The following is a 23296-nucleotide window of genomic DNA, read 5'->3' on the forward strand; positions in this document are numbered from 1 at the left end:
AACAACCATAAAATCAAACTGACAACAGGATGGGTTAAAAGATTACCAGACAGCACAGCAGCTTTCTATCCCTCAGCATCTTTTTGCCTGACGTAGGTTTATTTAATTCTCTCAGCACTTTAGTAAGCAGCCTGTCTCTACATACAGCACTGTGCACCTAAAATATAACAGCGTTTTCTCATTGTCATAAATCTTCTTCGTACTGAATTTAGAATGTCACTAAATTAACAAATTAAAATGACTGAACTCAGTTTACCTTTTTAAAATTCTAAATCACATTTATTATAGACTACATTTGCTATACTTTAACGCAGATCTAGATGTTAACCAAACGCCACTAAAAATTTCCAGTTAAATTAATTCTCCCCCCCACTCCCTTGATATTTTCTCAATTGTTCATGTCTGAGTTCCCCAAATTAATTCCTATTTAGTCAGTTTTGTTTAAACCAAAGGTGAAATCTGCGCAACACAGAATAATTTTAATTAACAAACAAGAAAAAAAGGTTCATCAATTGTTAATTAATGCATTCAAAGAGTAGCACAGATGTAGAGTGAATATTAGTATTTTCACCAATTTGAAGGGCTCTATTTTTCAGTTAATTAATTTCATTTAATTCTTGATTCGTTATTGCTTTTATATAATACCTCTGAGTATTCAATGTCAGCTTCCGAAGGAAAGACATTTCCTGTAGAGCAGTAATATGTTGCGCATTAAACTGTCAGACAATGTCAGCTGTCTGCTACTGTTAAGACTAGCCTAACCGTGATGGCAGAAGGTTAATCAGCAGGTAACCAATAACACCTCTCAAGAAGTTAAACGTTTGCTTGATGTAAGAAAGTAATGGAACAAACAAATGTCATTCAATCTGCTGAGCCCACTATTTACACTATACTTCGTACCTCTCTGCATTATTGTGAACGCCTCCTCAATTTTTGTGTTGTGTGGCACGACCACCATGCTAAACGGAATAGATTTCGAACAGATTTAGCAGTTCAAAACTATGCATCCATGAGGTGCTGTGGGCCATCAGCAGCAGCAGAATTGTACTCAACCACAATCTGTAACCTCATGGCCCGGCATATCCCCCACTCTAGCATTACCATCAAGCCGGGGGAACCAACCCTGATTCAAAGAAGAGTGCAGTAGGGCATGCCAGGAGCAGCACCAGGCATACCTCAAAATGAGGTGTCAGCCTTGTGAAGCTACAACACAGGACAACTTGCATGCCAAACAGCGGAAGCAGCATGCAATGGACAGAGATAAGCGATCCCACAACCAACGGGTCAGATCTAAGCTCTGCAGTCCTGCCACATCCAGTCGTGAATGGTGGTGGACAATTAAACAACTAACAGGTGGAGGAGGCTCCACAAATATCCCCAGGCTCAACTATGGGGGAGCCTAGCACATTAGTGCAAAAGTCACGGCTGAAGCATTTGCATCCATCTTCAGCCAGAAGTGCCGAGTTGATGATCCATCTCGGCCTCCTCCTGAGGTCCCCAGCATCACAGATGCCAGTCTTCAGCCAATCCGATTCTTGCCATGTGATATCAAGAAATGGCTGAAGGCACTGGATACTACAAAGTCTATGGGCCTTAACAACATTCTGGCAACAGTACTGAAGACTTATGCTCCAGAACTAGCCGTGCACCTAACCAAGCTGTACCAATACAGCTACAACACTGGCATCTACCCGGCAATGTGGAAAACTCCCCAAGTATGTCCTGCTTGGATGAGTGCAGCTCCAACAATACTCAAGAAGCTTGAAACCATCCAAGATAAAGCAACCCGCTTGATTGGCACCCCATCCACCACCTTCAACATTCACTCCCTCCACCACCAATGCACAGTGGCAGCAGTGTGTACCATCTACAAAATGCACTGCAGCAACTCACAAATCTCCTTCGACAGCACCTTCCATACCCATGATCTCTACCACCTAGAAGGACAAGGGCAGCAGATGCATGGGAATGCCACCACCTGCAAGTTCCCCTCCAAGCCACACACCATCCTGACTTGGAACTATATCGCTGTTCATTCACTGCCGCTGGGTCAAAATCCTGGAACTCCCTTCCTAACAGCACTGCTAGTGTACCTACACCCCAAGGATTGCAGCGGTTCACCACCACCTTCTCAAGAACAATTAGTGATGGGCAATAAATGCTGGCCTAGCCAGCGATGCCCACATCCCATGAAGGAATTTTTAAAATTTACAATGGCCCAGAATTTGCTGGAGTGAGACATTGGGTCAGTTAGGCATTTTCCTGCACTGCTCAGTGCAAAAAAAGTTTTGTTTCACAAATTGTTTGTAGTGTGATCTGATTCTGGGGGCAATAGGGCATCTGGGATTTCAGTGAACGACAGGACCAACAGTATATCTCATTAACCAGCGAGATTTAAGGATTGAGAATGTAACAGGAATAAAAGAAGGAAAATAGAGTGAATTAGTGTCATATTGGGAACAGTAAGAGAAATAAAGATTGAATTAAGAGAAAAAAGACAAATGAAAAGAATTTTTGAAAATGTTCATTAAATTTTGTATTTTAAAATCTCTCTGAATGTGAATTGTTCCCTTTCTGGGGATCTGAGATTTATCAGCATTGCAGGAACATACATCTAGTCATTAAAAGCACCCTTGCATTGTTAAGTACCAGTCCTAGCAACTCATGTGCCACTGCAGCAGCTTCTTGAAGCTCATAAGGAGGCTGAGGGCAAGTTCCCATTTTTGCAAGGCGAATGACGGAGCAGTGTAATCCAGCAATTTGTGTCGATTAGCAATTCAGGGGGGGCATCTCTTCCTTGTCACAAGTTATTGGATGATTTATAAAGGCAAAGCCATTATTTTGCCAGCAAATTCTGGCTCATTTTGTCCTAACCCAAGTGCAATGTGCATCTAACTACCAAGGGAAGAAAATTCCTGTGAATTTTTCTAATGCCAGAAAGCAATTTTAACAAAAAAAAAACCAAACTCCATGCTAATCAATCCAACATCATTTGATCTCACTACTCAGATTTTTATGTACCCAATTGGACTGAATCCATCATAACTTTCTCAATGGCTTCTGCAGAAGCTTCAGGATATGAGTCTTGTATTACAATCTTCAAACTTGACTAGTTCCATTCAGACAACACTCCTATAACCTCAACAAGCCCTGACTTCATACTATTTCAGTATTCCATCTCACTTCCTTTCATCCGATGATGATTAATATTAATCCAATGCATTTTAGTTCAGTAGTACGTCAGTGGTTCAACAGGAACATTAATGCTTGAGTAAGTACTTGTAGAGTGCATACCTCGGAGTGTACCAAAGCATTTAAATTAGAAGGATCACGTTAAAATGGATCTCCTGCTCAAGTGTTTCCCTCTGAGAATTTAGAACTCTCTCATACTGTCATCAGTTGCAATACTGACAGGCTTCAATGATGTAGAATAGTAAAATTCCTTATGGAGTCCTTCTGCAAGTTAGTACTGGTTTTGCAGAGTTCATTGTTGTATAAAACCCAATTGAGGTATTATATATTATCCTGGGGCAGGGATAAAAATAAAATAATACATCCTGATCTGCTTCTGGAAGATAATTAAGAGCTGGCTGGCAGATGCAACTCTTGGGGGTTCCATGTCATTGAGACACTTCTGTACTGCACAAGGGAGCACTTCATTAGGAGAAAAATCTGAAATGTCTGGTCTGACTCGAACCCTGGGGAGATATGAACATTTTTGTACTCAACCAACACCCTTCAAAGAGCAGTCGAATCAGAGTCAAAGCACAACAATTAACTAATGCTTTTAGCACTTCACGATTAAATTGATTTATCTAATCTTGTTCCATTTTTAAGTTATGAAATATTCATCTGTCCAGTTAATAGTCTACATTTAACAGGGAAGGTAGTCACCATGTTCTCACTGCTTAATAATATAACAACCATTTGTACATCAGTGAGTCACTTCTTACACAACTCAGGCGTGCACTTAATGCTTTCCAAGTTGGAATCAGAGTCTTACAGCAGAGAAGGAGGCCATTGTGTACAATGCATCTGGGACAGCTCTTTAAAAGGACTATCCAGCTTGTGCCACTTCCCTGCTCTTTCCCCGTAGCCCTGAAATGTTTTAGCTTTCAATTATTTACCCAAATCATTTCTCCTCCAGTTCTTTTGCCAATAACCTTAAACTCTGTGTCCTCTGCTTACCAACCTTACTACCAGTGTGAACAGTTTGTCCCTATCTACACTATCAAAAACCCCCGAAACATTTTAAATGAAGTGTCCGCACGGATCATCGTTTTGGTTCAGAAAGCCAACGTAAACTCCATGACTGCTGCACTCCAATGCCATCCTGAAATGAAGGAATACTGCCTCGTCACTGAAACAGCTGCAGCGTACGCTAAAAAGTCATCAGATTTACCATCAGACCAATTGTTTGAGCAGCATTTCATTGGGTTCTCCTTCAGGTAGGTCAGAATCATTAAAAGCAAGAAAAGGCCAACAAGCCTAACAATACAGTATTCTTCTTGATCTATCAATTATACCAATCTGCATTCTCAGTACAGCACTTCGCCCTACAGGAATGTACTTAATTTCTTTTAAAACTCAAGCACACAACATAGAATGATGGGGCAGAATTTTCATTCAGTTGGTCAATCAGTCGTGGGGTTGACCAGGGGAGGGCATGTCGATCAGGAAGAGGAAGGAGGCTTGATGATAGCGGAGTCGATCTGGTGGGATTGGAGGCCTCGGTTGGGGGGTGGGGGGGGGGGGTGCGGGGCGGGGGGAGGTGCCCAATCGTGGAGGTTTCTCAGGCAGGCACCTGAAGACGATTTGCATTTATATAGTGCCTTTCACGACCACCAGACATTTCAAAGCCCTGTACAGCAGTGAAATACTTTTGAAGTCACTGTTGTACTATCGGACAATGAGTTCCCACAAACAGCAATGTGATAATGACCAGGTAATTTGTTTTTTGTGATGTTGATTCAGGGATACATATTGGCCAGAGATAACCCCCCAGCTCCTCTTCAAAATAGAGTCATGGCATTGTTTACATCCACCCGAGATGCCAGTCAGGGTCTCAGTTTAACATTTCATCCAAGGACAGCATCTCCAACAGTGCAACACTCCCCCAAAACTGTACTGGAGTGTCAGCCTTGACTGTTTGTGTTCAGGTCCTGGGGTTGAACTTGAACCCAGAACCTTGAGGTGCAGGTGCTACAAACAGAGTCACTGCTGATACCTGGATCCAAGAGGTAGGTGTGAAGGCACTTACCTCCTGAATCCACCAAGTCCTCGCCTCGATGAGGCTGCTGGGTTTCCCGACACACGGAAAACCCAGCCAACGGCAGTTAAAGTTGAAAAGCCAAATGACCATGATCAGCCTCATGATTATATTTACATTTCCAAACTGCCTCATTAAACTGGGTTGGTTGCTTGCCAACCTTCTGATCTCAGTTAAAGCTGGGAAATAGGTGGGTTGGAGATGAGTTTGAGTTGGGAAACCAATTTTTGAGATTTTAACCCCCCAACTGAGTCCAAATCCACCCTTTTCTTGAGGATAAAATTCAGCCCATAGCATCTTACAACACAGAAGGATGCTATTTGGCCCACCATGTCTACGTCTCTTTGAAAGAGCTAACCAATTAGTCCCACTCTCTTGCAATTTTATTCCCTCCCGTTTTGAAAGTTGCTATTAAATCTGGTTCCATCACCCTTTCAGGCAGTGAATTTCAGTTTATTATAACTTGCGGCAATGTCTTCTCTGGTAACTTAATCCACCAAGTCCATTCTACTTGACTTTCCTTTTGAATCTTCAGCCCCTAATTTTTTATTTTGCATTTCCTGATATATAAACTGCTCACCATACTAAATGGTTTGTTTGAACTAACTTTGTCTATTTTGTTCATAATCCTTAAAACTTGAATTACATCATCTCAAAGTCTTATTTTCTCCCAAATAAAAGAATCTGAACTCCTTTAGTCTTTCATTATAACTTAAAACTCCTAATACATATGCAGAGTGGAGCAAAGATACATACAGAAGGAGAATTACTGTACTAAGTTGAAAGTTTTACCTGCATATCCAAACACCAAATCAACAGGATTCGTAATGTTCTATTGTTCTATGTTCTATTAGGTATATGGATAAAGGAGAATGATGGGGTATAGATTAAATTGTCCTTGACAGAGGACAAAGGATCGGCACAACATTGTGGGCCGAAGGGCCTGTTCTGTGCTGTATGTTCTATGTTCTATGTAAATAAGGTAATCTGAGAAAAACATGAGGGCACAATACCCATAGTACAGCATCTCATTTGCTCTCGATAGTTATATCAGAATACATTTTAAAAGTCTATTTGGGAGCAAAGCTTAATGACAGACATCCTTAGATGCAATCACATAATAATTAATACCAGTTAAGGGTCTAACGGTGGGTGGGTGGGGCTGTTTCCCTCCTTAAAAAGGCACTTAGTGCCTGAATGAGGGACACCGCATCAGGAAGGGGGGGCCCATTGAGGGCCATCCCCCTGCCCTTGCTGCCGACCACCCCTGTGCCCGCGACTCCTACCGAGCAAGACTCCTCCTGCCCTGACCTACCTGAGGCCCAGTTCCAGAAACGTTCCATGGCCTCCAGTGGGTGCACCTGCAGCAGTAGCCAACGTCTCCGTGGTGGTGCTACAGCTGCCGGCCTCCGATTGGCCGGCAGCTCTGCAAGGGCAGGACTTCTGTCACCAGGGTCCATGCTCCCATGGAAGTCCCGCCACTGTCCAGTTAAATGCCTGATTGGCACTAAATTCGGTGGACCTTCCATAGAAGAGGCGGTGCGGGGATCTTGACGTCGGTTTCTCCAGATGTCGAGACCCCCGCCACCAGGATTTCAGCAGTCAATATTTTACTCAAAAAATTACTGTCCTTTTTTCTTGAACTTTGACTGGTTTAATTTAATCCCTTTTGAATGACAGCAATTCCGTAATTAATGTTTCATGTTTTTTTTTCGAGGCAGATTGCAGCGTTAATTATCATTCCAAATTAGCTTTGCACGCAGGGTGCACATAGACATGATGTCAGACTGTAAGATGTGACTGTTCATCAGGACTGAAATTTACAGCAGTTTATATTGAATTCTTTCAAAGTTTCAAAGGATTAGTTTGAAATATATAAGCTAAGAAGTTGGACTGTTACTGTCATATGAACTTTTAATGAATACCTATCAAATTCTTCTGTCTTCTATTTTAACTAAAGCCATGACCTGTTTATTTTAAATGGGATAATATAGCAGGCAAAAGAATTTGCTATGATTGCATAGTATAAATTAAAAGCTCTTCTTCTCCTGCTATCCTGAAAGAGAAATCAAACCCCAGTGGTGAAGAGATTTGTTTCATTAAATTCTTCTCAGTGTAATTGCCGTTCATTATTATTCTAATCAGAGCAGGCTGTGCTGATCATGTTGGGCTAAATGGAGTGTCAAGAGGTTTTTTTACTCCCATGCTACCAATGATAGGTAAATGATGCTATCAAAGAAACACAAACTTACCTCATGACAATTCTTTAATCACCTAAAAATCTATTCAAGATTTAAACATCAAATTATCTGCAATAAAAGCCACTCGAGTTCGAAGATTAAGGGGTGATCTAATTGAGGTGTTTAAGATGATTAAAGGAGTTAATAGGGTAGATCGAGAAAAAACTATTTCCTCTGGGGGGGGGGGGGAGGTGGGGTACAGAAAAAAGGGGTATAACCTTAAAATTAAAATTAACCATTCAGGGGTGATGTCAGGAAGCACTTCTTCACATAAACAGTATTGGAAACCTCTTCCCCCGCCCCCAAAGCGCTGTTGATGCTGGAGGTCAACTGAAACATTAAAAAAAAAACAGATCAATAGACTTTTGTTAGGCACGGGTATTCAGGGTTACAGACCCATGGTGGGTAGATGGAGTGAAGATACAGATTGACCATGAATGGCAGAACAGGTTCGAGGGGCTAAATGGCCTACTCCCGTTCCAAAGTTAGTTCCTCCTCTCCTTCCAAAATCTTTCCACCATCATCATAAAAATTGATGTTTCTGTACACTACAACTAGTGTCACCAATAATCATGCTCATTGACAAAATTACTTTTTTTCTACTGCAACGCAAGCTTGCATTGCAAAGCAGGTGTTCGAAAAAAATGACCATAAAGTGTTCTGACCATCAGATTAATAAACAGACTGCACCTCTAAAAAAATAGCTAAAATAAACACAGAAGAAATTTGAGATTCCGAACATTGACAGAGAAAAATAGGCTAAAATTTCAGCTTCTGATAAGGGACTGCTATCTTTTTTTTTCAAATGCTGCACTTAATTGTGCTCAGGTGTATGCTGCAGCCCATTCGAAAGGAATGTTCTCAGGGAGGAATTATTTAAACTAAGAGATTGTATTTATCAAGTAAAATCATTACTCTCACCTAAAACCTATCACCTTTCTCCAAAAGTTTCTGATATATTTCAACATTAAAAAAAATGTATATTTGGTACTTTTTGTCTGAAGCTACCACAAGGTTCTCACACATCTGCCACCAGTGTCAAGAAATCAGCTTGGATCATTCTCAACAAAGCAACTAATAATGGGAGGAGCATTAATGGGCACCATCTCGAGGCCAGAATATCAATTTTATACCGCTGTCACCCCGGAAAACCATTTGGATGTTTTGTTTGAAGGGCATGGTTTTTTTCTTGTTCATGATTACAGCTCTCCATTAACTAAAAATAATAAAACATAACTTCTTTTTATCTCTTTAGTGAGGTATCACACAAGCTAGTGAATATAAACACGAGAATTCTTTTGTTTCTGGATTTAGCAGCTGATACATGCAGACCCCATCAGCTTTCTCTCAATCAACAGCGAAGTGAAGGAAGGAATTAGCAAGACAACCATCAAATGGCAGCTACTCACCAGTAACCTGCACAGCTCAGGTTCTCTGAAAGCTACTGAGCTCCATTACTCATCCAGTTTAACTGGACCAACCACAACGACTGTGGCTGGAAAAGCTAGGTACTATGCAACAAATAGCTCAAATCCGAACCGCTCAAAGACTCTTCACCATCCACAAGGCTCAAGTCACGAGTGTCGCGCGATACTTGCCTGGATGGTGCAGCCACAATAATATCCACAGCATCAAGGACAAACCCGTGTACTTGATTAGTATCCCATATTTCCAAACCAGTTGAAATCACTTGGATATGTCAATTGCTTTTAACTGGTCTTTTCTTCAAGTAATTGCAAGTAAGTGGTCTCAACTGGTGTTGCCTGGATACAGCTGGGATAACTGGCAATCTTAACTGGTATCCATTTGGTATTCCCAGTTGCCCAGCCAATGTTAACTGGAACCATCGGGAACCAATTGGAATTAAGTGGAGCCAGTTGACATATAGCAGTTTCAATTGTAACCAGTTTGCAGGCAGAATCTTTGAACTGGAAAATATTACTGATAGTCAATCCAGTTGAATCCAATTGGATTGACTTAATCAAACCAGTAAGATTGCCTGCAGCTTAAAAAAATGCCCATGTCTCCATCTCTGTCAGTATTTTCTGTGGTTCTTAGGGCCCTGTTATCGTATCTTATTTTACAGAGCTGCAAAAGCGATAGTTTATTTTTCGTTCATTCGTGGGAAGTGGGCGTTGCTGACTAGGCCAGCATTTATTGCCCATCCCTAATTGCCCTTGAGAAGGTGGTGGTGAGCTGCCTTCTTGAACTGCTGCAGTCGTTGGGGTGCAGGTACACCAACTGTGCCATTAGGAAGGGTGTTCCAGGATTTTGGCCCAGCTACAGCGAAGGAACGGCAATATAGGGCCAAGTCAGGATAGTGTGTGGCTTGGAGGGGAACTTGCAGGTGGTGGTGTTCCCACGCATCTGCTGCCCTTGTTCTTCTAGGTGGTAGAGATCGCGGGTTTGGAAGGTGCTGTAGAAATAGTCTTGGTGCATTGCTGCTGTGCATCTTGTAGATGGTACACACTGCTGCTACAGTGCGTCGGTGGTTCAGGAAGTGAACGTTAATGGTGCTGGATGGGGTGTCAGTCAAGCGGGCTGCTTTGTCCTGGACGGTGTCGAGCTTCTTAAGTGTTGTTGGAGCTGCACCCAGCCAGTCAAGTGCAGGATGTTCCATCACACTCCTGACTTGTGCCTTGTAAATGGTGAACTGGCATTGGGAGACAGGATGTGAGTTACTCGCCGCAGAATTCCCAGCCTCTGACCTGCTCTTGCAGTTTCTGGTCGATGGTGACCACCCCCTCCCCCACCCCCCCCAGGATGTTGATAGTGGGGAATTCAGCGATGGTAATGCCATTTAACATAAAGGGGAGATTGTTAAATTCTCTCTTGTTTGAGATGCTCATTGCCTGGCACTTAAGTGGCAAGTAACATTTGTGCCACACATCAGCCCAAGCCTGGATGTTATCCAGGTCTTGCTGCATCTGGACTAGGGCTGCTGCAGTATCTGACGAGTCGCGAATGGTGCTGAATATTGTGCAATCATCAGCAAACATTCTCCCTTCTGACCTTATGATGTAGGGAAGGTCATTGATGAAGCAGCTGAAGATGGTTGGGCCTAGGATTCTATCCTGAGGAACTCCTGCAGTGATGTCCTGGGGCTGAGATGATTGACCTCCGACAACCATAACCACGTTCGTTTGTGCTCGGTACGATTCCAACAAGCGGAGAGTTTTCCCCCTGATTCCCATTGATACCAGTTTTGCTCGGGCTCATTGATACCATACTCAGTCAAATGCTGCCTTGATGTCAAGGGCAGTCACTCTCACCTCACCCCTGGAGTTCAGCTCTTTTTTCCATGTTTGGGCGAAGGCTGTAATGAGGTCAGGAGCTGACCTCAAACTGAGGAACCCAAACTGAGCATCAGTGAGCATGTTATTGCTGAGTAAGTGCCGCTTGATAGCAATGTCGGTGATACCTTCCAACACTTTGTTGATGATCGAGAGTAGACTGATGGGGCGGTAATTGGCTGGGTTGGATATTTTCTACTCTTTGTGGACAGGACATACCTGGGCAATTTTTCACATTGCCAGGTAGATGCCAGTGTTGTAGCTGTACTTGAACAGCTTGGCTAGGGGCGCAGCAAGTACCATTGCCGGAATGTTTTCAGGGCCCATAGACTTTGTAGTATCCAGTGCCTTCAGCCATTTCTTGATATCACATGGAAAGAATCGGATTGGCTGAAGACCGGCATCTGTGATGCTGGGGACCTCAGGAGGAGGCCGAGATGGATCATCCACTCGGCACTTCTGGCTGACGATAGATGCAAATGCTTCAGCCGTGACTTTTGCACTAATGTGCTAGGCTCCCTCATAGTTGAGCCTGGGGATATTTGTGGAGCCTCCTCCTCTTGTTAGTTGTTTAATTGTCCACCACCATTCACGACTGGATGTGGCAGAACTGCAGAGTTTAGATCTGATCCGTTGGTTATGGCATTGCCTATCCCTGTCTATAGCATGCTGCTTCCGCTGTTTGGCATGTAAGTAGTCCTGTGTTGCAGCTTCACCAGGTTGACACCTCATTTTGAGGTATGCCCTCCTGCACACTTCATAGAACCAGGGTGGGTCCCTCGGCTTGATGGTAATGATAGAGTGGGGGATATGCCAGACCATGAGGTTACAGATTGTAGTTCAGTACAATTCTGCTGCTGCTGATGGCCCACAGCGCCTCATTGATGGACAGTTTTGAGTTGCTAGATCTGTTCGAAATCTATCCCACTTAGCATGGTGGTCGTGCCACACAACACGATGGAAGGTATCCTCAATGTGAAGACGGGACGCCGGCTCCACAAGGACTGTGCGTGATCATTCCTACCAATACTGTCATGGAAAATGCCTCTGTAACAGGTAGATTGGTGAGGACGAGGTCAAGTAGGCTTTTCCTTCTTGTTGTTTGCCTCACCACCTGTCGTAGACACAGTCTAGCAGTTATGTCCTTTAGAACGCGGCCAGCTGTGGTGCTACTGAGCCACTCTTGGTGATGGACATTGAAGTCCCCCACCCAGACTACAATCTGTGTCCTTGCTACCTTCAGTGCTTCTTCCAATTGGTGTTCAACATGGAGAAGCACTGATTCATCAGCTGAGGGAGACTGGCAGGAGATTTCCTTGCCCATGTTTGACCTGATACTATGAGACATCATGGGGTCTGGATTCAATGTTGAAGACTCTCAGAGCAACTCCCTCCCGACTGTATACCACTGCACCGCCACCTCTGCTGGGTCTGTCCTGCCGGTGGGACAGGACATACCCAAAAATGGCGATGGTGGTGTCTGGGACATTGTCTGTAATGTATGATTTCATGAATATGGGTATGACTCTGTCAGGCTGTTGCTTGATTAGTCTTTGGGACAGCTCTCCCAACTTTGGAACAAGCCCTCAGACGTTAGTAAGGAGAACTTTGCAGGGTCGATAGAGCTGGGTTTGCCGTTGTCATTTCTGATGCCTAGGTCGATTCTGGGTGGTCTGTCCAGTTTTGTTCCATTTCATTGACTTTGTCGCGGTTTGGTACAACTGAGTGGCTTGCTAGGCCATTTCAGAAGGATTTAAGAGTCAACCAATTTCTGTGGGTCTGGAGTCACATGTAGGCCAGTCCAGATAAGGACAGCTAAAGGGCATTCGTGAACCAGATCAGTTTTTACAAGAATCGACAATGGTTTCATGGTCACCATTAGACTAGATATTCTAATTCCAGATTTTTATTTAATTGAATTCAAATATCGCCATCTGGTCTGGTAGGATTCAAAGCCACGTCCCCAGAGCATTAGCCTGGACCTCTGGGTTACTCATCCAGTGACATTACCACTACGCCACCGCCTCTCCATTGAACTGGACTTAATTCTACATTGCTGCACCTCTTTCCCTGACTAATACAGCTCTATGAGAAGGTGTAAAATAAGTTCAAATTCATGTTCTGATTAGAAAGGTGTAAATATATTTAAATGGAAAGCATGTAAAATATCTTAAAGTCATTCGCAGAAAAGTTTTTTATTGAAAGGATTGTTGTATTCGTAGTTTTTAAAGATGTTATTTTATGAAAGTACTGTTGCAACAGGTGGTGCCATAAAGTCTGGGTGAGACAGGAGAAGTCAATCAAATCAAGCTGGGTTCGGAAAAAAGCCTCAACTGTTATAAGGTCAGGAACAGGTGCAAAGCTGCACACAATTTGCACTTTGGCACATAGGCGACTCTGAAAAAAAAGATACAAACGCAGGGTCCTAAGAACTAGAGAACACACAGACAGAGACACAGGAAGAACTACAGAAGAAGAAGCTCGAGTAGAAGACGACATCAGAGAAGGACTAAAGACAACATCACATGTGTCCAAGTAGCTTTGAGGAGCAAGGATCGAAATTGGCTTGTCTACTATGGCTTATTGCTAAGTATCTTGTTTAAGTATTTATTCTGTTTACTTGTTGCACCGAAACCATTGTCTGTTGTCCTTTTTGTCTTGTCCAAGAATTCGGCTAAGTTCCTTACAGCTCTGTCTGATCAGAAACAGATAATGGAGTGAATTGGAGTTGTGCAAATGGCCTCCCAACTCTGATATATGAATGATGCCAATTATTTTTCCTCATGTTGCAGCAAGAGAATCGGACATGCCTAGGCATGTACTCAAGAACCACACAAGCAAACAGTGTTGGACATGCCTGCACCCCGAGCACCAACCAGGCAGAGACAGCAAGCCTTAATTCTTATGGAGCACGAAGAGGCTAGCGAGCAGTTGTATTCTGCAATTGATGGCAAGGTAATGATTCTTATAATGAATTTTCAAAACATTAGATAACCATTGTTGGTTTCAGCCGAAGGTAATGGATCATTATGGCATTTGGTGCAGTGCTAAACTTGCCTCCATAATGACTTAAGTCATTCAGCGAGATTGAACCATTGAATAATCTACTCTCATGTAGGGTCTGTAGTTAATTAATTAGTTAGAGTTCAGAACATCACAAATCTCTCTCAACAGGAGCTCAGCAGGGAGGCCTCTGTCAACTGTTTTGGAAGTCTGTGACTTTATCTTTCTCTCTTATTTACAGCATGCTTCACGTATCCCCTGCAAACCCAAGGGCTGAGTGAGGAATCTGTCAAGAAACTCAGTCAGATGAACAAAAGAAAATACAAGACTGCAATAGAAGACTAAAATCCAGCAAACCATCAAATGTCTAAAAGTAGTTAATGCTTAAGTTTTGTATTTTGATTACAGCTGTAATTTAACTTTTTTTGCACTCCAATTGTTGTGTTCATTTATTTTTTAATTTCTGTACTGTATTTAATTTGGTTTTTGCTAAGGTCGGCACAGTGGCGCAGTGGTTAGCACCGCAGCCTCACAGGTCCAGGGACCCGGGTTCGATTCTGGGTACTGCCTGTGTGGAGTTTGCAAGTTCTCCCTGTGTCTGCGTGGGTTTTCTCCGGGTGCTCCGGTTTCCTCCCACAAGCCAAAAGACTTGCATGGTGATAGGTAAATTGGCCATTATAAATTGTCACTAGTATAGGTAGGTGGTAGGGAAATATAGGGACAGGTGGGGATGTTTGGTAGGAATATGGGATTAGTGTAGGATTAGTATAAATGGGTGGTTGATGTTCGGCACAGACTCGGTGGGCCGAAGGGCCTGTTTCAGTGCTGTATCTCTAATCTAATCTAATCTAAACTGTGTTTTGTGTTTTTCTGCATCACAATAAATTTAAAACGAACGGTGCAATCTAGAGCGTTTTTAGCTCCACTGCATGACCACAGCACATACCACATAAGTAATGTTCACATGTTAGTGGCACTTATATGAACATTTTTTTGCAAGTTAATACTCTGGTCTCAAGTGGAATAAGTTAAGACAGAAACCAGTCTAACTGGTCACAATTATAACCAATATAATTTTCAACTGAAACCAGATTCACCAGTCTCAACTGGAGCTAATATAATTTTCAACTGGAACAAGTACAAATGGTCTAGTTATCACAGCAAACCACCGGTTTGGATTGACATGCTCCTGATATTCGCGTGAAAAATGTCCATTCCGTCAGATGATTGGCGATCTACGCCCCAGCAAGTAGACAGCACCATCATATTTTAGAACAGGAGGGAGAAAATTGGTTGAAAAAGTTAAGTAAAGAGGCATAAAACTGAGCACTAGCTGTTCCTTTGGGCTACAAATAAAGGTAAATGCTTTATTTTCTCCTGTGCCATGGTCCCCACTTGTCCCTGGGCTACTTGAAAACAGCACAGGTGAGTGACAATGCTTCGACCAGTGCAAAACTGGCCCAGATTCTAGGATGTAAGGAGGAGAGGCGGTAGGCATGAAAATGAGTTACAATTCTCTTGCCCTCCATCAGGAAGACGCCTGACTACTCCTCAGTTATAGGGCTGAGATCATGAATTGAGTAGAGTGCGAGATCAAATCTGCATCCTGCAATTCCACAGACTGAATTCCTGAAGCAAATGCTTGGCACACTTTTACTTTGTCACCGTAAATAGGCATTAAACAATTTTTTAAAAACGAAATTACTTCCTTAAGAAGGTAAATCACACTTACCTCTTTCACATGTTCTCCCCCAGTAGCCCATGCCTGTGCAGTCACAGATGAACCTGTTCCAACCTTCCCTGCATACTGCATTGTTCTTACAAGGGTTGCTGTCACACTGTTTTATGCTCATGCGCAAGCAAGATGGTTTGACCCCAGCAGCGTTCTGTGCCTCAGCCAACTGGCGAATATCTTTGCTCCTGCCGTCAATGAACAAGTCCCTGATACAGCCAACATAGCCATAGTTGAGCATGGCTGTCCACAGCTCTGTGGGCAAGATGGAACCCATTCTGTTGTCTGGCAGGCCTCCAAGGTACATGTCCCCCTCCAGGTCAAGGATCTCACTATCTCCACTTGCCGTGAATGGGGTGCGTCGACTATTCACCGATATCGTACCTGCAAAAGAAAATCAGACAGCTTAGAAAATGTTGGCCCAACTTTTACTGAATGAGTTATTTTACACCTGGGGCATTAAGGTCTCCAATGTATGTCAATTACAAGCTTCTGTTTCATAATATAACCCAAAGAAGCACCCTGGCTTCTTCCAATAGCTCAGTGTGTTCAAGTGATGAGTAGCTGTGCCACAGGGTGTCTGTCCTTCAAGAGCACCTTCGAAACCGGGACCTCTACCACCTAGAAGAATAAGGACAACAGGCACATGGAAATACCACCACCTGCAAGTTCCCCTCAAAGTCACACACCAACCTGACTTGGAACTATATCGCCCTTCCTTCACTGTCACTGGGTCAAAATCCTGGAACTCCTTTCCTAACAGCAATGTGGATGTATCTATATCATATGGACTGCAGCGGTTCAAGAAGGGGGTCTCACCGCCACCTTCTCAAGTGCAGCTAGGGATGGGCAACAAATGCCGGCATCGCCAGTGATGTTCAGATTCCACCAACAAATTTTTAAAAAGTCAAGGGAAAAATGCTTTATCTGTAGAGAGTTAGCTAATCTTAAGCCAGGACAGCAGAAAGTGAAAGAAGGTACATTTATTTATATAGTGCCTTTCATGTGGTCTAGACATTGCAAAGCACTTTGTGGCTAACAAAGTACTTTTGAAGCATAATCATTGTTGTAATGTTGCCAAGCTGCAAGGTCCCATAAACAGCAAGGAGATGAGCTGTTTCAATAGTGCTGGTTGAGGGATTTATTTTGGTGAGGACGACGAGAGAATTCCACTACTCTTCTTCAAATAGCGCCGTTGGATTTTGGGTGCCACAATTGGTCTCACTACTTCTGGGACGTGGAGTGAAACATCAGCCAGGGATCTGAATCCAAAATGCTATTGAACAACACCTGTTGGAATTGTGCCTGTGTTGACATCAGGTGAAGAACAGAGCAGGCTTGACAGTGATACCATCACAATCAAGCGGCCTACTGATGCTTGGCATTAAGGTTCGGGACATGATGAATGGCCTCTCGAGCCAAGTATAGGAGTTGAGGAATGGGGGAGGCCATTCAGCTCCTTGAGCCTCTCCCATTATTCAATTGGATCATGGCTGATCTATATCTTAACTCCATCTAGCCACCTTGGTTCCATTTCCCATAACAGCTTTGCTTAACAAAATTCTATCAATCTCACTTTTGAAATTTTCAATCGATCCCCAGCTTCAACAGATTTCTGTGGAGAGAATTCTAGAATTCCATTACTCTTTATGTGAGGAAGTGCTTCCTGACACCACCCCTCTACAGCCTAGCTCAATTTTATAAGGTATGCCCCCTTGGAGAACACCCGATGTCCATGGGACTGTTTTCTAGAAAGAAACCAACATCTTCACAAGAGAAAATTAATGAGAAAATAAGAAAACAAAGAAAGTGTCATTATCTATTTAATAGTGGAATAAGAGCAATGTTTTGATTGGCTATCAGATACCTATGCATTCTATTTGCCTTCAACATGACTTAAATTCCACTTGTTTTATCTATAAACTTCTTCACCTTCATGACTTTTTTCCCTCCAGTTTGGAGAGAAATAACGATTTCACAGAAAATGAATACAAAGACAATAACAAGCAATGAGGTATGCGTGTTTACCAATGTTAGCAACTGTTGCACCTGCAAAAACAATCCTCAGTATGATAAACTCCCCCATTAATGCATACCATTGTCACTCTTCCCCAATTAAACTACCTGGTTTCCAAGGCAGAATGGTTATTGAAAACATTGGGAGCAGTTACTGTCGAGACACCTTGTCCCCTGCAGTGCAAAAATAACACATTTTCTCTAGTCGTATGCTCAACAAGTACTTAATTTGCAAATATTTTCACACAGGATCAGCTATAATTTTACACTACAATACCACACCTTTCAAACTAACAGAATATCAAATTTAGGCCAGCGATTTTGCAGACTAAAATTACAAAAATATTCACAAAACGAGGTATAAATAAATTTGACAACCCTAACACAATAATCAAATGTGGACCATTTCAACAACCTCTTAATCAGTTTTCAGAAAGTCTTTTAAAAAAATAACAATCTGCAAGTTGGCAAATACTGAATTATTCATTCTCTTCAATGAAAGTGGTGAGGCTGAGAGTGGAGCAAAGCACTGGAAAGCGAGAGGTCAAGAGCAGAGGGGAAGATTGGAAAGGGCTTTCAATGTGTCAGTGAACAGCATATGGGAGAAAATAATTGCAAGGTGACGTCACAGCACAAGGAGGATCAGCTGGGCTAAGTTTACAGGCAAACATTTAATTTAACCTACCTATAACTTAAACCAGATCAAATAATTAAGTTTCTTCTTCTTCTTTGGCCTCCTTATCTCGAGAGACAATGGGTAAGCTCCTGGAGGTGGTCAGTGGTTTATAGGTTTATAATTAGGTTTATAAACTAAAAAATACATTTTTTAAATTCTTTCATGGGATGTGGGCTCCACTGGCAAGGTCAGCATTCAGCATTTGTTGCCTAATTGTCCTTGACAACTGAGTAACTTACTAGGCGATGTTAGAGAGAGCAATTAAGAGTCATCCACATTGCTGTGTGTCTGGAGCCACATGTAGGCCAGACCAGGTAAAGATGGCAGATTTCCTTCCCTAAAAGGCATTAGTGAACTAGATAGGTTTTTACAACAATCGATTATTGTTTCATGGCACCGTTACTGAGACGAGGGCCGGAATTTTACGCCACCCCAGCGAGCCGGATGGTGGCGGGAGGGTGGTGTAAAATTGAACGGGAGGCTCCGGGATGCATAGGGTGCCCGATTGAGGATTCCTGCTTCTCCAACCACCCCCAGGACCCGTGACGCCACCCCCCCCTTCCCCCAAAACGACCACCCTTGCCTCGCCAGCTCGCGACCGATTCCCCCAGCAAGGCGAACCCAATTTACCTTCAGTCCTGGCTCCATGTCCTCAGCTGGGCTGCAGTCCCAACAGTGGCCACCGCACCCAGTGGCACTACTGGGACTAACAGATAAAGTCCCAATGATTGGCGGCAGCTCAATGAGGCAGTACTTCCTCCCTCAAGCGGGTGGAAGTCCCACCTCGGAACAATTAAAGCCCGGGGACCCATAAAATGCAGATGCGGGTTTACTACCGACTTTTACATCGGTGGCCAGCTCCCGTCCGCCTGGCGTAAAATCCAGCCCGAATTTTCAAGTTCAGATTTTTTAAATTATATTTTTTAAAATTTTTGAAAACTTCAATTAATTACTTAACTAATTAAATAAAACAAGGTTAACGAATGGCAGTACAAGTGGTGTGCCACACTGCAGCATGTATGAGTCTGTGGAAAGCACTGCGATCCTGGACAACCACATCTACAGTAAGTGTCTGCATCTCGAGGAATTTCAGCTCAGAGTTGTTGAGCTGGAGTCTAAGGTGTTGGCAATGCGGGGCATCAGGGAGAGGGAGAGTTACCTGGGCACTTTGATCCAGGAAGTAGTCACACACCTTAGGTTAGATAGTGGTACAGGTCTGGTTAGTGATCCAGGACAAGTGGGTGTGACTGTGAGTCAGGCAGGTAAGGGCACTCGAGCAGCAGTGCTGGAGGAACCTTGGCTGTGCCTTTATCGAGCAGGTACGAGGTTCCTGCTGCCTGTGTAGATGAGCAAGATGACCATGGCACCATGGTACAAGAAACTATTCAAGTGGGATGAGTGAAAAGGAAATCAACTCATCTGCTGCTGAATACCTCATTTATGCCTTTGTTACCTTTAGACTTGACCATTCCAATGCAATCCTGGATGGCCTCCCACATTCTACCCTCCATAAACTTATGGTCATCCAAAATTCTGCTGCCTGTGTCCTAACTTGCACCAAGTCCTGTTCATCCATTACCTCTGTGCTTGCTGACCTATACTGGCTTCCGGTCAAGCAACGCCTCGATTTGAAAATTGTTTTCAAATCCCTTCATGGTAGCACCCCTCCCTATCTCTGTAATCTCCTCCAGCTTCACCGCCCTCCGAGATCTCTGTGCTTCTTTAATTCTGGCCTCTTGAGAATCCCTAATTTTATTTCTGCTTTATGATTGGTGGCCATGCCTTCAGCTGCCTAGGTCCTGAGCTGTGGAATTCCCTTGCTAAGCATCTCCACCCCTCTTTATTCCTTTAAAATGCTCCTTCAAACCTACCTCTTTGACCAAGCTTTTAGCCAAGTGCCCTAATAGCTCCTATGTGGCGCAGTGTCAAATTTTGCTTTATGACCCTGCTGTGAGGTACCTTGGGATGTTTTATTGCGTTAAAATTGTTATATAAATATATGTTGTCGTCTTATGTACGTGTGTGTGTGTGTGGTACTGAATGACAATAGCATCAGCCTAGGGTTGCCAATTCTGGTTGAATGTATTCATGGAGGTTTCATCACATGACCTCTCACTTCCACCTGTCCCACCCCCACACTCCCATCAATGGTTGCCCGGCACATCCATGTTCTCGATACATGGCCTTCCCACGGCCAACTAGAAACAAACAGACTCTTCATAACCCACCTGGGGGACTCCTGACAGTCATGAAAACAATATTTTCTCCCCCCCCCCCCCACTTTTCCAATATTTTTACAAACAAGAAACAAATTTGTTGAATGGAAATGGAAAAAAAGCTTTTGTTACTTGAGTCCGAGATTGCTCACAGCATTGTCCAGGAGATTTATCCTCGATTGCTGGACAATCCTGGAGAGTTGGCAATCTTAAATCAGGCTCAGGCATGTAGCCTTTCCTCCCTCCAATGGTCAGGCAGCCTGATGAAACTCATTTTCTAAGCTAATGCATGAAGGACAGATACTCAAGTAAGATACCAGAGTGCTGCTGGATCTATGGAACTTTACACCAACAGCAGCCAACGTCTTCAGGACAAGGGAGCAAATTAGAAGGCACCACAATTCGAAGCCAAAGTTATTTTTATTTTATTTTTTTGACAGGGAGAGTCATTATTTTAATCTTTTTTATCCCGCTGAAAATATGGCACAGGTCAGAAACCATATTAACAAGAAAGACTGATTTCGACACCACATGATATTGCAAGGGTATAACAAAATCCTATTCCACTACTAAGCCAGCAAGCTGTGTATTTATCAGAGTGCAGTCATTCTTAATCCTCACTCAAAGCTTATTGTTCACACAATTGCTTTTTGCTAGGCCTTTGTGAGGAAAACGTATTTTGAGTTTTATCTTTTTCTGTCGGCAGACTCCTCACTTGGCATCAACATTTCGGTACCTTCCTCACCTGATCTACCGTCGCGTTGTATGTCCACGTGATACCATTCTCCGTCATTCACCTTCCTGGTTGTAGATTTGATCTTGATCGCACCAGAGCCCATATCCAGTAGCAAGAACAGGTTCCCATCCAGGAGCTCAACAGCAAAGAAGTCCACTTTGGTTTTCTTCAGGCTCCTCTGGTCTTTTTGTTCCTGTGGCTTTCCATGCGTGAACAGAATGAGGCCACTGGGCTCAGATGTACGGAAATCAAACGAAATCGAGCCCATTTTCTTGGTGTTCCATTTCGGCAAGCTGATGTACGCTTCTGGTGTCTCGAATGATATGGGGTCCAGGGTGGCAACGTTCTCACATGTGAACACAACATCGCCGTGGATCTTCATTTTGGGATCCTTAATCCTCGCCAGACGCGAGAGCTCTAGTCTGATGTCGTTGTTTTTATAAACAACCTGTCAATCACAAAAAAAGATAAAACAACACAAGGTCATCTTTAGTTAAGTGGCAGATGTAAACACTTTATTATCTGTGCAGGCCGGCAGACAGGTGAGGAACGAGAAGGCAGTTGCTTGTCACAAGCTGTTGTCAAAACAAGGATGCTTATTCTGAATTATAATGAAAATAAGTAGGATGTGTCAAAAGGTTCAATTTATAGTCAAATGTTAGGTGGTGCTGGTAGTGGAGGTGGGGAGGAGGGGGGGGGGAGGAGATTAACAGGGGTAAATCTATTCATCTCACAACAGTGAAGTCCCACTCAAGCTGGCTGATTTACTGGTTGATTCTGACCATTGTTTGTTTAATAGAAATATTCTACAGTGCTGAATATTTCAGAAACTATACCATATATCAGAGAATCACAGACTAGTACTTTCTGTTTATCAAGCTTCTGCCAACTCTTTGGAAAAACAATCCAGTTGGTCCCACTCCCCAGCTCACTCTCCCAGAGCCTGCATTTTTCCCTCTTTCAAGCATTTATCTACTTCTCTTCTGAAAGCTGCTACTGAATCTATTTTCACCACGCCATCAGGCAGTGCATTCCAAATCCTAACCACTCATTGCGTAAAAAAGTTCTTCTTCATGTCGCCTCTGGTTCTTTTCCTAATTACCTTAAATCTGTGCCCTCGGGTTATCGACCCTTCAGCCATTGGAAAAAGTTTCTCCTCATTTACTCTATTTAAACTCCTGATGATTTTAAACACCTCTATCAAATCTCTTCTTAGACTGCTCTGGCCCAAGGGGAACAACCCCAGCTTCTCCAATCTATCCAACTAACTGTAATTTTAAAATCAGGAAGATGCATTTCACAAAATTGCGTTCACACCACAAGCAGTTCTGTGTTACACGTTCAAGGCTACTTCCATCCTCCCACCTTGGCATCACCTCGGACACTGAACCATCTCTTATTTTTCTTGCACATTACAGGTCAGCCTCATATTTATTTCCTGTCATGTGCACGTCTGCATACGCATGTACGTGCGCTTGTTTTTCCTTTGTTCTGTTCCCATTTAAATGCCATTAATTTTTAATTTTTTTTCAGTTCTGAAGAAACGTTAACTTTTCTCTCCTCTCCACAGATGCCAAAGGACCTGCTGTGTTTGCAGCATTTTCCCTTTCTGTTTCAGAGTACCAACATTTGAAGTTTCTTGCTTTTTATTTGCCATCCCCTTTAATAGCCACAATATACATCAGGCCCCACAACAGGGCTGCAAACTCTGGTTGAATGTATTTCTGGAAGTGCCATTACATGACCTCCTGTCTCCAACTGCCATGACACCCACACACTAACAATTGGTTGTCCAACATGTCAATCCAATTGGTACACCGCCTTCCTACACCAATCAGAAAGCAAATAGACTTCACAACCCAATTGGATCAAACAGACCATGTCCAATTTTTCTTATCTAATAAACAAAATATTAGCTGTCAAAAAAAAACACAATTTCTTTGAATGCCTTTAGGATTGTTCTCCAGGGTTCCTTGCAGGTTAATCTTTAATTTCTGGAGACTCCCAAGACAATCCTGGGGGGTTGGGATCCCGACCTAAGAGTGCTGACCAACTCGGGCCTGTATTATGAAACTCATATCTGCAAAAAGTCTACAAAACCCAAAGGGGGCTGGC

General features: G+C 43.1%; 1 protein-coding gene across 1 annotated transcript in view; it reads right to left on the reverse strand.

Moving 5' to 3' along the window:
- LOC137373311 (neurexin-3-like) overlaps positions 1–23296 on the reverse strand; it is an 883651-nt gene that overhangs the window by 227832 nt on the left and 632523 nt on the right. Inside the window, exons 6-7 of the mRNA XM_068038134.1 lie at positions 21191–21629; positions 15538–15921 (exon numbers count right to left, since the gene is read on the reverse strand). Of these exons, the coding sequence (XP_067894235.1) occupies positions 15538–15921; positions 21191–21629 (823 nt within the window). The remainder of the gene's footprint in view (positions 1–15537; positions 15922–21190; positions 21630–23296) is intronic.

This window comes from Heterodontus francisci, chromosome 9 (assembly GCF_036365525.1).
Source record: "Heterodontus francisci isolate sHetFra1 chromosome 9, sHetFra1.hap1, whole genome shotgun sequence".
In the NCBI taxonomy this organism is placed as follows: domain Eukaryota; kingdom Metazoa; phylum Chordata; class Chondrichthyes; order Heterodontiformes; family Heterodontidae; genus Heterodontus; species Heterodontus francisci.